Raw genomic sequence first — 13,088 nt, forward strand, 5'->3', positions numbered from 1 at the left:
TAGTCACTTGTACCAGCAAACTGCTCTTAACTTGCCACTCTCTGGTTAGCGCTAAACTGGGTGCAGAGGAGTTCAGTGAATAAGTGCTTGACTCTGGGCTCATCCCTGCCACCTCTGCCTTGCCAGTGGCCATTCCCTTGGGCACTAAACCCCATCTGAACAGAAGAAGAGATCACATCAGTGGCAGGAGATGTCCTGCTCCTGACCTGCCAGCAGCTCCTCTGCCAGGGCAGGATCTTTTTTCATGATTGGTTTTAGCTGCTCATTGCTCCTGCAGTGATTTACCACCTTCCATCCCATCAGTGGCATTTCCAGCCCATCCCTTGTCCTCAGAAGCTGCTGCTGACGGAAGCAAGATGGATTTAGCTCTTCTCATCTTTCCTGGTGAGTCAGTGCCCTGGCCGCGCGGCTCCTGGGGCTCGCTTGGGGCTCTGAGCTGGGTAAGAATCCTCTTTTGTTAAGGTGTTCCAGGAAAGGGGAACGTGGTGTCTATATAAAGATATCTTCAGTGGGGACTGTGAGGGGATTCCTGCAGGGATGAGGAAGCACAGACCTGAGCAGGACTTGAGGACCCTTTCACTGGTGTTTCCCAGCTCCTTGCAATCTGTAGTTTGGGAGTTCTGGACTGTTGTACTGGGCACAGTGGAGCTGCTGTCCATGAAACTCTGTGATCTCTCCCATCCCTTTTATACATTTCAGTTCCATGGTATTTAGTGGTAATAAATGATTAAATTTATTGTGCTTTGTATTAAAAAGCATTTTTTTAAGCCTGCTGCTGAGGTTCCACTGGGTATCCAGAATTCCTTTGTTGTTACAGACATGGAATAATCATTTCATGGAAGGTTATTGATGGCATGAAAAGATGAAATTCCTTCCCCTCCCATGTTTGAAGGCTCCTGCCTCCCCTCATACGGAACTGATAAGACTTCTGCTGTCACTGATTTGGAGTAAACTGAAGCTGAACCCAGCTCGTTGGTTTGTCTCCCATGACTGGAACTGGACCTCTGCTAGTTCTTAGCTTGTATCATACACACCTAAACCCAGCACCGTGTCATGTCCTGTGAGGACAAGTTTCATGGGTTACAATATTCTCATATTAAATCCTTGGTTTTACTTCACCAGCCAGGTTGGGATTCTTGTCAGAGGAGGGAATTACGCTGGGTTTGGGTTCTGAGGGACCCAGATCTCCTGTGATTCAGCTGTTTTGCACAAGTACTATTTCTGGGTGCTGGGTAAGGGGCATGTTCTCAGTTACTGTTCTGGAACTAGGTGCTAGGAATGAGCTGGTGCTAGGAATGAGCTGATGGCTACAGCCATCACCCTGTGTGATCTCGTAATCTAACTGCACGATGTAAGTGCTATTTCAGTGTTTGGGCTGGTGTGCCATCGCCTCACCACCCTCACAGGGAAGAACGTCTTCCCAAGACCTCATCTAACTCTTCCCTCTTCCAAATGGAAGCTGTTACTTCTCATCCCATCCCTCCATCCCTTGTCCAAAGCCCCTCTCCACCTTTCTTGTAGCCCCTTTAGGCACTGGAGCTGCTCTAAGGTCTCCCCTTAAGGAGCCTTCTCTTCTTCAGACTGAACCAGCCCAGCTCTCTCAGCCTGGCTCCAGAGCAGAGCTGCTCCATGCAGCCCTAGGATCAGAACCAGAAGGATTTATCACATTTGCAGTTTTTGTGTCATCTCAGTCTCATCTAAAGTTTCAAGTGATGTAGATCCAGGGATTAGGCACTCACACGCATCCAGATGTATCACAAGTTACAAACCATTGCCTGTGCATGCCGAAACCTGTTGCCTTCTGGAAAGAAAGCCCTTAAACCTGCACCCCTCTGGGTATGTCTGGAAGAACAACTCGGTCTTCCAGTGCGTTCTGAAGTACAAGAACTCCCTGCTTTGGCAGTTGGATCCTGTGAATGTCTCTTCACTGCCTCTCTGTCTGCTGTGCCTGTGTCACGACCAAGCTGCAAAACTCCTCAGCAGGCAGTTGCAAGGCGCAGTGTTGAGTAGATTCAAGTTTACTGGGCAATGCTCAGATATCCTTGGCTGCTCCTGACAAGTAACCTGTCCATGTGTGCAGCATTTCTAGTGGCTCCAGAATGGTGTACACTTCATGGAATCGTAGCATCCCAGGTTGGAAGGGACCTCAAGGATCATCTGGTCCAACCTTTCTAAGCAAATCTGGCCTAGACAACATATCGCAGCACCCTGGGGTATGCCAGCTCTTAACAGTGTCTAATGGTAATGTCAGTCTAATGTTGGGAAGTCACCACTTCTCTTGAGGGGATTATTGCAATGGCTGATTGTTCTCACTGGGAAAAAAATTCCCATTGTGTCCAACATGAATCTCCCCAGGAATAACTTGTGCCCTTCACGCCTTATCTTTTCGTTGTGACTACTTATAAAAAGGGAGTCTCTGTCCTCTTTGTAGCCACCCTTTGTTTAGTGGAACACTTAACTACAAGATGGAAAATCTCATGGATCAGGTAAATCTGTTTAAAGATGGCTGTATTAAGAAATGTATGAAAAGTAGGTTGAGGTGGCATCAGTCCTTGTTGGAGTGTGTTCCCTGGAGACAGAGGTAGTACTGAGAGGGACGGAGGAGAGGGAAGGGTGATAAAGGGGAGGGAGATACAACTGCTTTGTGGCTTGTGCTTTGGTGCCATCAGTGATAAATGGGTCCCCCCTAGTCTCCAGTGGCAGTTCAGGTTGATGAGTGGCAGCTTTTCTCCTTCCCCAATAGCACTTTCCTGTGGAGGGCATGGAGACGCTGCTCTGCCTTGAGGCACTGGGAAGCAACATTGTCCACTTAATGCAGGTTTTGCCATTGCTGCAAAAGAAGGAGCCAGAATCAGTTATGCAGCATATTTGTTAAGTGGGATCACAGATGAGTGATGGCTGAGCTGAGCTGCTGCTGCTAGTGGGTGGAGCCCTGCTCCTAGGGGAAAGGATGCAAGAAGAGAGAAATACCCAGGGAAGCCGCTGGCCAGAGGTATTGCAGGGGCGGGTGGGAGCTCTGCTCTCTGTGCTGGCAGGGTGGTTCCAGAGCATCAGCTGCACATCATGGAAGGCAAGGGTTAGTACAAACAGCAGCACCTGGGTTGAAATATGGAACTGGATCAGCTTTAAGGCCATTATAAGCTGCAAGGCCATTACAGGCTGGTAGATCCAGTTGCTTCTTGCTTGGGTCCATATTCACATCCATGATTCTTTTCAGACTTCAAACACACATTTAGCAGTTCAGGTTCCTACCTGGTTTTATGGAAGAATTAATTTGCTTTGGGAGTTGGAAATCTTCTTTCCAGCCTAAACGTATTTATGTCCAAATCAAGCCCATTTGCTGTTCTCTTAAGTTGAATTAGGGTCTGGTACCTCCTCGGTGTTTTGCATTTTCAGTGTATGCTGATAGACAGGAGGTTCTTAACCTTTAGCCATTTTTCTGGCAAATTTCTCCATATTTTTGGTCCGGTTTCCATGGATTTGGGAAATCCATGGGGTTTGTTGTTGGTCTTGCAGTTAGTTTGCATAGTCAACTTAGTGTGTAACAGGAAGTGACTTTCTGTTACCAATGACATTATATATTCACTGTCAAAACCAGCAATCCTGTCCTATTGATTCAGGCGCTGAGCAAATCCGTCAGCTATCCTACTTGGAAATACTTGGATCCTGTTATGAGAACACTCTCCAGTCTTTGTCTGGAAACCTAGTTTTCCATCATTTTTAGAAGTTCTCATGTTGGCTGGACAAGTTCCTGTGTGATGTACTCTAGGTTACCCTGCTTTTGCAGGGGGGTTGGACTAGATGATCTTTTGAGGTCCCTTACAACCTTGGGGATTCTGTGATGCTGTGAATAAGGACATACGTCTTAAGAGCATTACTAGGATCCAGTGAGACTGGAAGGATAAAAGTGGTATTTGTAATTAGATTCTAACAGACTTTCCCACAAGAATCCCAGACTGGTTTGGGTTGGAAGGGACCTTAAGGCTGATCCAGTTCCAATCCCCTGCCACGGGCAGGGACACCTTCCACTAGAGCAGGTTGCTCCAAGCCCCGTCCAACACTGCCAGGAATGGGGCATTGGAAGTGTTAGTCTAATCTATAACTGGGTTAACATGTGCTGTCAGTGACATACAGTCCTATCTTATGGCTATCACATTTCTCTGTCTCACCTGAATTATCCTTGTCTTTCAATACTTGGATTTTACTCAGCCTCTTGGTCTTGCACCAGGGAGGATGTACTGGTGGTCTGTCTAGAATCAGGGATTTCCTTGTGAAGATCCTAGCAGCTTTCAGCTGCTTGTTGACTGGGCAGCAAAGGAAATGGCAAGAGCCTTGTAGTTCTGCACTCGTGGTGGTGGTGGTGGTGGTGGTGGTGATGGTGGTGGTGGTTCGGGTTTAGTTTAAGCTTAGCAGAACATGAAGCCCACAGGCTGTTGCTTCCATCACTGTAGGAAATGAGGAAGGATTTGAAGGGAGGTTAAGGAAAGCAAATCTCCTGCTGCTTGTGCTGCCCACGCTGTGGCCAGCCCAGGCCAAGCAACCTGATGCTGAAAGTAGACAACTCTGCAGCAGCCGCTCTCTGCTCTGGACGTTGTTTCCAGAGAAGGGACATCTGGAGGGCAGCAAATTTGGTTCTCTCCGGGAGTTTTATGTACATTTCTGTCACTCCCCTCACCAGCTCCTTGGTCCTTGGCCCTGACAGATCCCTGAGAGAGTCCTCTCTATGCCATTCCTTTCCCTGTGTCCTACCACACGCTCCCTGTCTTTGTCTCATGAATGGGCAACGCGAGAAGTTGGTGTCCTGAATATAAGCAATTTTAGTTCAAGGTTGACCAAAAGTTTTGCTGTTGTAAATGGGCATAATTTAGTTTGTTGAGGGGGGAGATAGGGAGTAGAAGAGATTTCTGGACTGCAGAGGTACAATCCTGAGCCTGCCTGTGCTGAGGGGAAAAGAGGAAGGAGCCAGCAGGACAAAGCAGATGGCTTTTCTGGGATCACATATTGATTTCCATTGGTAGATCAAAGCTAAGTGTCTGTCCAGGGTATTCTGGAAGAGGCACCACTCTTGTTACTGTGCACTGCATTGGGGTAACCCTCAATCTCCCAGCAGTTGTATGGAATCACACCCCAAAGGGAGCCATGTGGTAGAGCTGGGCTGTGATGTGACCATCCCGGTTTCTCTGTCCAGCCCCACCTCACTGCTGCTCAGTTTACTTTGTGGGGGACATCTTGTTTAGAGTGTTCATTACGGGCAAACTGACTCCTGGTCTTGAGATATGGACTCACCTGAAGAAGAATCTTTATTAAAATGTGTTGTGAGTTGGGTGCCTTTGAGGCATAGACATCACGGCTCACACAAGTGTGCATGCACATGAAGCTGATTCTCTCGTTCTTTAAGTCATCCCTTGCTCTTCAAGTTGTTCTGGGTGTTCTCCTGGTCTGACCTGTCTCCTGTGTCCCTTCTGCTTCCAGTTGACACTGACGATCGTGCGGCAGACAGGGGGGCTGGGCATCAGCATCGCGGGGGGCAAGGGCTCCACCCCCTATAAGGGTGACGATGAGGTAAGACCCTGGACTCACTGAGGCACCCACTTTCAGGCACTAGTTCTCTGTAGCTGGAGGTTGGGTGTCCGTAAGTGTCAGCTCTGTGGCTGGTTCAGGCTTCCAGAGCAAGGTGGGAGCAGCCCTCGGTCCACCCTGAAGCAGGAGGCTGGAAGGGCTGAGCCAGCTCATGCCTCTGGAGCACAACTTGAACCTTCCTATCATGACCACCAAAAGCAGCAGTGAGAAAGCTGCTTCTTTCCTATGAGTGTCCTGAGATACAGGACTCAAAAGGCAAAGAGAATGGGGTTGTCATCCACACACATGGTGGCATCAACTGCGTCTTATTCTCATCCCACTGGAAAAGGATTGAAGGGTCATCATTCTCTTCTCCCCTTTGTCACATGTAGAGTAGCCCTGCAATGGGATTTCTTTCCCTTTTCAACCAACTCATGAATGGGGTGATGTGGTTGTCCTGTCCTCACATCCCAGGGTACGGGATTGGTGAGGGATTCGCCTTTCACTTAAGCTGGCCAGGGTGGAATGGTCTCTTAGGGGGTTGAGGAATGGGCTCCATCCCTTCTAACAGGTACTGTTCTTTCCAGGGCATCTTTATTTCCCGCGTGTCAGAGGAGGGTCCTGCAGCTCGTGCAGGGGTTCGTGTGGGGGACAAGCTTCTGGAGGTAAGGACATAGCTCCTGTGGAGAAGGAAATCCTTCTGATGAATGGAGGGAGAAGTGTGGGTTGGGATTTCTTGGCATCTCACTAGTTTGAGGCCAAATTAAACATCAGAAGCTGTGCAAGAACAGATTTTGAGAGATGAATGATTATTCCCTTTCCCTACAGTCAAGTTCATGGCACCCAATTATTTTGTGTAAAGTGGATCCCACTTCAGCTACAGCTTTGGAAAAGGCTCTTTTTTTCCATACTGCTGATTCACTTCCCATGGTGCCCATTCACCTATGCCTCCTCCAGGTGGCTGGACCCTCACAGCACAACTCAGAGTTGTGGTGTTCCTTCTAACTGACATGGCTGAGGCACATCAGGCCTTGGTTCCATTCTCTTAGCTAGGAATTATGAGGAATAACTCTACCCGAGAGCAGGGATGTGTTGCTCGGTAATGGAGGCCATGATGGGAAGAAACCAAAAGTGCCATGAAGTGGAGGAGATAGATTTGAACACAGAGTTTCAGGCTGAGAGGCAGGCAATGTCTCCTGAGAGCGTGTGTTAGTGCAAAATGAGGTAGCTGCTGGGAAGAGCTTCATGGGCCCCACTTTGCATTTCCTCAGTCTTCTGATGTGGTAGGACTTCTTTCTGAAATCATGGAAGCAACAGTGGGGGCACTCATGTCACTCCCCTGAGAGCTGCAGAACCTGGTGTCGTCCCTACAAGTAAATTGCTGATTTTGCATGGAGAGGGAGGAAATAATAGAATCATGGAATTGATCTAGTTGGAAAAAATCTTTGAGATTATCAAGTCCAACCATAAACCTCACCCTGCCAAGGCCACCACTAAACCATGTCCTCAGCACCACATCTGCACATCTTTTAAATACCTCCAGGGACAGTGACTCCACCACTGCCCTGGGCAGCCTGTTCCAGTGCTTCATAAACCCTCCCAGTGAAGAAGTTGTTATAATCTCCGTGTAACCCTCCCCTGGTGCAACTTGAGCCCGTTTCCTCTTGTCCCATTCCTTGTTCCTTGGGAGCAAAGCCCAGCCCCTCCTGGCTCCATCCTCCTGTCAGGCAGTTGTAGGAAGCGATCAGGTCCCCCCTGAGCCTTCTCTTCTCAGACTGAACCCCCCAGGTCCCTCAGCCCTTCCCCATCACACTTGGGCTCCAGGCCCTGCACCAGCCCCATTGCCCTGCTCTGGCCCCTCTCCATCACCTCAATGTCTCTTGTAGTGAGGGGCCCAGAGCTGAACACAGGATTCAAGGTGTGGTCTCACCAGTGCTTGATACAGGGGAGACAGTCACTGCCCTGGCGCTGCTGCAACACTGGTGCTGATACATCAGTGTATCATGTGTGTGGATGCCATTGGCTTCTCAGCTGCCTGGGAACAAACTGCTCATGTTCGGCTCAGTCAGTACCCCCAGGTCCCTTTCCATGAGCAGCTTTACAGCCACTCTTACCCAAGCCTGGAGCATTACATGGGGTTGTTGTGGCCCAAGTGCAGGACCAGGCAGAGCCTTGCTGAACCTCATCCCCATGGATCCAGCCTGTCCAGATCCCTCTGAAGAGCCTCCTGCCCTCCAACAGATCAACACTCCCACCCAGATTGGTGGTGTCTGCAAATTTACTGAGGGTGCCCCCGATCCCCTTATCCAGGTTATTGATAAAGAGATTAAGCAGAACTGGCCCCAGTCCTGAGCCCAGGGGAGCACTGCTTGTGGCTGGTGCCAACTGGATTGAACTCCATTCACCACCACTCTCTCGGCTTGGCAGTCCAGCCAGTTCTTTACCCAGTGAACAGTGAATGAGTTTACTCATTCAAGCCATGAGCAGCCATTTTCTCCAGGAGAAGTCTGTGGGAAAAGGTGTCAAAGGCTTTACTAAAGTCTGGGAAGAAAACGTGCACAGTCTTTGCCTCATCCACTCAGTGGGTCACCTTGTCATAGAAGATCAGGTTGGTCAAGCAGGATCTGCCTCTCATAAACCTGGGCCTGATCGCCTGCCATGTGATGGCACTCCAGATCGTAGAATCATAGGATAGTTAGGGTTGGAATGGACCTTAAGGTCATCTAGTTTCAACCCCCCTGCCATGGGCAGAGACACTGTTCCATGACCTTCCCCAGCACCAAATCTGTCTGGCAGGCCTGGCTGTGTCAGGGTCTAAGGAGGTAGTTGTCCTTATTGAAGGTGAACAGGAAGCTGTACTGAGATTTGTTAGAGGAGGCAGTTCTGGGTGAGTAGTTATCTGGGAGTTTCAGAGAATCCCAGAACGGTTTGTGTTGGAAGGGACCTTAAAGCTGATTCAGTTCCAACCCCCTGCCGTGAGCAGCAATACCTTCCACTAGAGCAGGGTGCTCCAAGCCCATGTCCAACCTGGCCTTGAGCACTGCCAGGGATGGGGCAGCCACAGCTTCTCTGGGCACCCTGTGCCAGAGCCTCAGCACCCTCACAGGGAAGAGCTTCTGCCTAAGAGCTCATCTCAATCTCCCTTCTGGCAGGTTAAAGCCATTCCCCTTGTCTTGTTCCTCCAGGCCCTTATCCAAAGCCCCTCTCCAGGTTTCCTGCAGCCCCCTTCGGGACTGGAGCTGCTCTGAGGTCTCCCCTTCCCACAGCAGAGGGTCAGGATCCCCTCCCTGAGCTGCTGCTCACGCTCTGGGGTGCACCCAGCATACAGGGGGGTTCCGGCCTCAAGCACTCACTGAAGCCGGTTCATGGGGAGCTTCTCCTCACCCAACACCCCAAGTCCTGCTCCTTGAGGCTGAGTTAATTTCCTGCAGGGGTGATACAGGTGATGGGGAAGTTGGAGCTCCCTATGGGGAGACATTTCCTCTCGAAGTTCCTTTACAGTGCTTGGCAGGGGCTGACCTGAGCTGGGACAGGCACCTCATGTCATGGGAGCCTCCTGTGCTGTGTGACTGCAGGGAAACTCCCTCAAGGGCAGCACATGATGTCTGGGTGTCCCTGTTGGAACAAGGTCTGGTTGCCTTTGTGGGAACAAGGTGTTGACCCAGCTCTGCAGGGAGATGTGCTTCCAAGATCTCCCCATGGAGGTGAGGTTGTGCCCATCCCCAGGTGAATGGTGTGTCCCTGCACTGTGCGGAGCATCACGTGGCGGTGGAAGCTCTGCGTGGATCAGGAAGCTCCGTGTCCATGACCGTTCTGCGGGAGCGGATGGTGGAGCCGGAGAACGCCATCACTGTCACAGCGCTACGCCCTGAGGATGACTACAGCCCTCGGGAGAGGAGGGGTGGCCTTCGCTTCCCAGAGCGGCCCGAGGGAGCAGCTCCCACCGAGAGATATTCCACCTGCCTCGTGCGCAACGAGAAGGGCCTGGGCTTCAGCATTGCTGGTGGCAAAGGTTCCACACCCTACCGCGCTGGTGACACGGTCAGTAGTGACCCCATGGCAAGGAAGGTGCTTGATCCCGAGTCTTGGCACTGCTGGAGCAGCGCAGGGTCTTCTTCACCCCTTGGGTGCACAGCAGCGCAGCATGGCCATATGATCCGAGAGCTCTTAGGTCAGGGAAAGAGGGAAGTTCAGGAGGAGGTGGGGCTGGGGCTCACAGTTCCCGCCAGTGACATTTAATCCTCCCACTGTCCTCCTGACATATATTCCGGGCTCTCGGCCACATGGAGGCTTTGCTGCAGCCGGAGGTTTTGCAGAAGCAGAAGAGGGTTTGTGTGGAGTGAGGAGCAGATGGGAAGTGCCAGGACAAGGGAGGGGAAAGGGCTGGGATGTTCCTGGTGTCCTGGAGTGATTGTGGGCAGCTAGGCCGTGGTGACAGGCAGCTCGAGCTGCTCTGACCCTTGTGACTGTGTTTCAGGGGATCTTTATCTCACGGATTGCAGAGGGCGGCGCAGCCCATCGGGACGGGATCCTGCACGTAGGAGATCGGGTCATCTCGGTGAGTGGAGGCATCTCACTCAGCTGCCTGCCCTCCCTCACACTTTTCCTGCCATTACAGCTGGATTTTGAGGGTCCTTTTTTCAGCTCCTGAGCCTTCTGGGGGAACAGTTCATCTTGGTTGTCCTGCCCCTGCCTGGTGGGTGCAGTTAATGCTTCCCTTTTCCCCGCACTTTCCGTGTGAGTGCTTCACTTGGAAGCTGTGTCCTGGGGTGTCTCCAGAGCTCGTAGGACAGCCTGAGAGGGCTCTGGGCAGCATGGTGTGTGTGGTGGGAACCCTTGGGGAACAACTGACTGTCTCCCTGTGGGGAGCAGGGTGGCAGGGGTAGCAGAGGGAGGCTCCATGGGGTGGTGTGGAGCTGGCAGAGCATCCCACGGTGCTTCTTTCTGCTTCTGTGTGAAACTCCAGCCCCAGTTTCCCTTCCTGTCTGTACTGGTGGTTTGGATCTCACCGCTGCCTCTAACCTTGAGTCTCTCTGCCTCACATGTGACTTGCTCCCATCCTGTGGGAGTGTCTGCTGAGCCTCCTGACCCTCTTCCCAAGCTGCATGCTGCCTCCGAGGGAAGGCTCCTGCATCCTGGTGCTGGTGGTGGGTTTCTGGTCCAGCTCTTGTGGTAAGAGCATGTGTTACCACAGAGCTGGCGTGAGTAAACACTGATACAGCCTTGTCAGTGCTGGCTTCTGTCTGCTCTATCCCTAGGCTGGGGGCTGTGTTGTATTTGCTCTGGCACAGAATTTCAGTGGAGCTCTGGCCCAGGTCTGACACTGGTGTCATGGCAGAGACTAGGACTTGTGCAGCATCTCTCCCCACATCTAGTGCTCCCCCCTCCTCCCCAAATCAAGCCTTGACCTTGATGGTTGTCAGATAGCCTAAATATTTTGGATTTGCTCATTGTGTGATGCTCCACTGGTAGAGAGGCATGACTGAGAGGCATGGCTGAGAGGCATAACTGCAGACACAGAGCCTATCACATGGCACTGATTTGCTCTACCTGTGGCTGGAAGGAAACAAAGGACCTCAGAACAGAGTCAAAAGTCAAACCTTTCCACCCCCCATTAGCAGCTCTATTTATATCTGTGGGGAGCTTCATAGGGAAAGCTGATGCAATTCTCTAGTTAGAGCTTGCAGTGTCTTCAGGCTGCAGTGTCTGGGCTCAGGGCTCACACAGCTCAGGGCCTTTGCTAGATGTGGATGAAGCATTGGTGGCTTTAGTCCTCTCTCAGCCCCCGCAACAGTGATGAGTTCTGGCATAGCTAGAAATATGTCCATGCTGGAGAACACGGTCCTCTGCTCTCAAGGGCGTTAGCTGTGCTGAAGTGTGTGTAGTCATTCAGAGTCTGGAGCTGAGCGTTAGCTGCAGCTCCAATCTTGTGCTCAGTTATGATGAAAGCAGGAACAAACCATTATCTTCCAGGAGAACACTTCCCTGCTGTGGACTATTCACACAGCTTCTGTGCTTTCCAGCAAGTGTTTGGCTGTTGCTCCTCCAGCAGCTGTGTCTCCGGGCAGCAGTTGCCTTAATGCCTTTTCTGCTGGTGGGGTTCCCTGCTAAGGGTGATACCCATCATGTAGTGTTACATCCTGAGGCCTCTCATATCTTCAGTGACATTTGTCCTCCAGAGTATGTACTCTCTGTAAGAGGAGCATAAGCAGCTCTCTGAGTTCTGCTGTCTCTGGTGAAACCTGGTGCTAGGTTGGAGCTGTGGGGCTGTGCTGGCCAAGTGATGTTGATTGTCTGTTCTCTTCAGAGCGGTGCCCTTATAGCATCACGGGAATCCCCTGTTTACCACAACTCTTTTGAGGCACTGGTTGCCAATTTTGATTGGAAAGCTTTTCAGGATGTGATGATTCCTGGGATGTGCAGTGCAGGTTGCATGTGTTCCCCTGGGTCTGCATGGGGAAAGCAGGAGGGGCCTTGTTAACATCATGTAATTATGGAATGGTTTTGGTTAAAGGGACCTTAAAGCTCATCCAGTTCCAAACCCCTTGCCACGGGCAGGGACACCTTCCACTAGAGCAGGCTGCTCCAAGCCCTGTCCAACCTGGCCTTGAACACTGCCAGGGATGGGGCAGCCACAGCTTCTCTGGGCACCCTGTGCCAGCACCTCAGCACCCTCACGAGGAAGAGCTTCTGCCTAAGAGCTCATCTCAGTCTCCCCTGTTCTGGCAGGTTAAAGCCATTCCCCTTGTCCTGTCCCTAGAGGCCCTTATCCAAAGCCCCTCTCCAGGTTTCCTGTAGCCCCTTTAGGTACTGGAGCTGCTCTAAGGTCTCCCATTAAGGAGCCTTCTCTTCTCCAGGCTGAACCAGCCCAGCTCTCTCAGCCTGGCTCCAGAGCAGAGCTGCTGCACGACAGGATACAGGTGGTTTCATAGGTTCTGCAGGCAGAAGCCCATTTCCAAAGCCATACTCTCCTAGTCATGCCTCAGTTCTCACTTTTCCAAAGAGGAGTTGTTTTCTTAGGAAAAGCAGTACAGCACAGCCTCATGCTCTTCCCTTGTTCTCTAAATCATCCTGGACTTCTCTGCAGGGGAAGGACTGGGATAGCTCCTTTTACTTTCTTAAGGGAGCTTTGAGTACATGGATTGAAGAGCCCAGCCTGGATCTCTCTTCAGAGTTAACACCCACAGAACTCACCAGTGACTGACTACTAACTCCTGACCTTTCTGTTATATGTATTATATTGTAGTGTGTCTTGAGAGTCATCATGAGAATCTTGAGAGTCATTTGGGTAGTGGAAGACTTGGGCAGGGACCTGCAGGGGGTGAATGTTGGAGTGTTTCTATTGTGGAATGGGAATCCAGCAGGGAGAGTGCAGGACTGTGAGTAGTGGCTAAGGGCAGCTGGATTTTGGGAATAGGACTGGGAGTAGGCTGAAGTAAACTGATTCTGGGGGATTTAGGGCAGCAGTAGCACCAGGCAGCACATGGGATCCCAGTGAGAGCAGTCTGATTGCTGAGGAATTTGGCAGA

General features: G+C 51.1%; 1 protein-coding gene across 1 annotated transcript in view; it reads left to right on the forward strand.

Moving 5' to 3' along the window:
• Nucleotides 1-13,088, forward strand: part of SCRIB (scribble planar cell polarity protein) — a 107,892-nt gene that overhangs the window by 40,025 nt on the left and 54,779 nt on the right. The window contains 4 exon segments of the mRNA XM_080610144.1: nt 5,473-5,562; nt 6,147-6,224; nt 9,286-9,600; nt 10,037-10,117. Of these exon segments, the coding sequence (XP_080466270.1) occupies nt 5,473-5,562; nt 6,147-6,224; nt 9,286-9,600; nt 10,037-10,117 (564 nt within the window).

The sequence above is a fragment of the Psittacula echo genome, assembly GCF_963264785.1.
Source record: "Psittacula echo genome assembly, chromosome: 2".
In the NCBI taxonomy this organism is placed as follows: Eukaryota; Metazoa; Chordata; class Aves; order Psittaciformes; family Psittacidae; genus Psittacula; species Psittacula echo.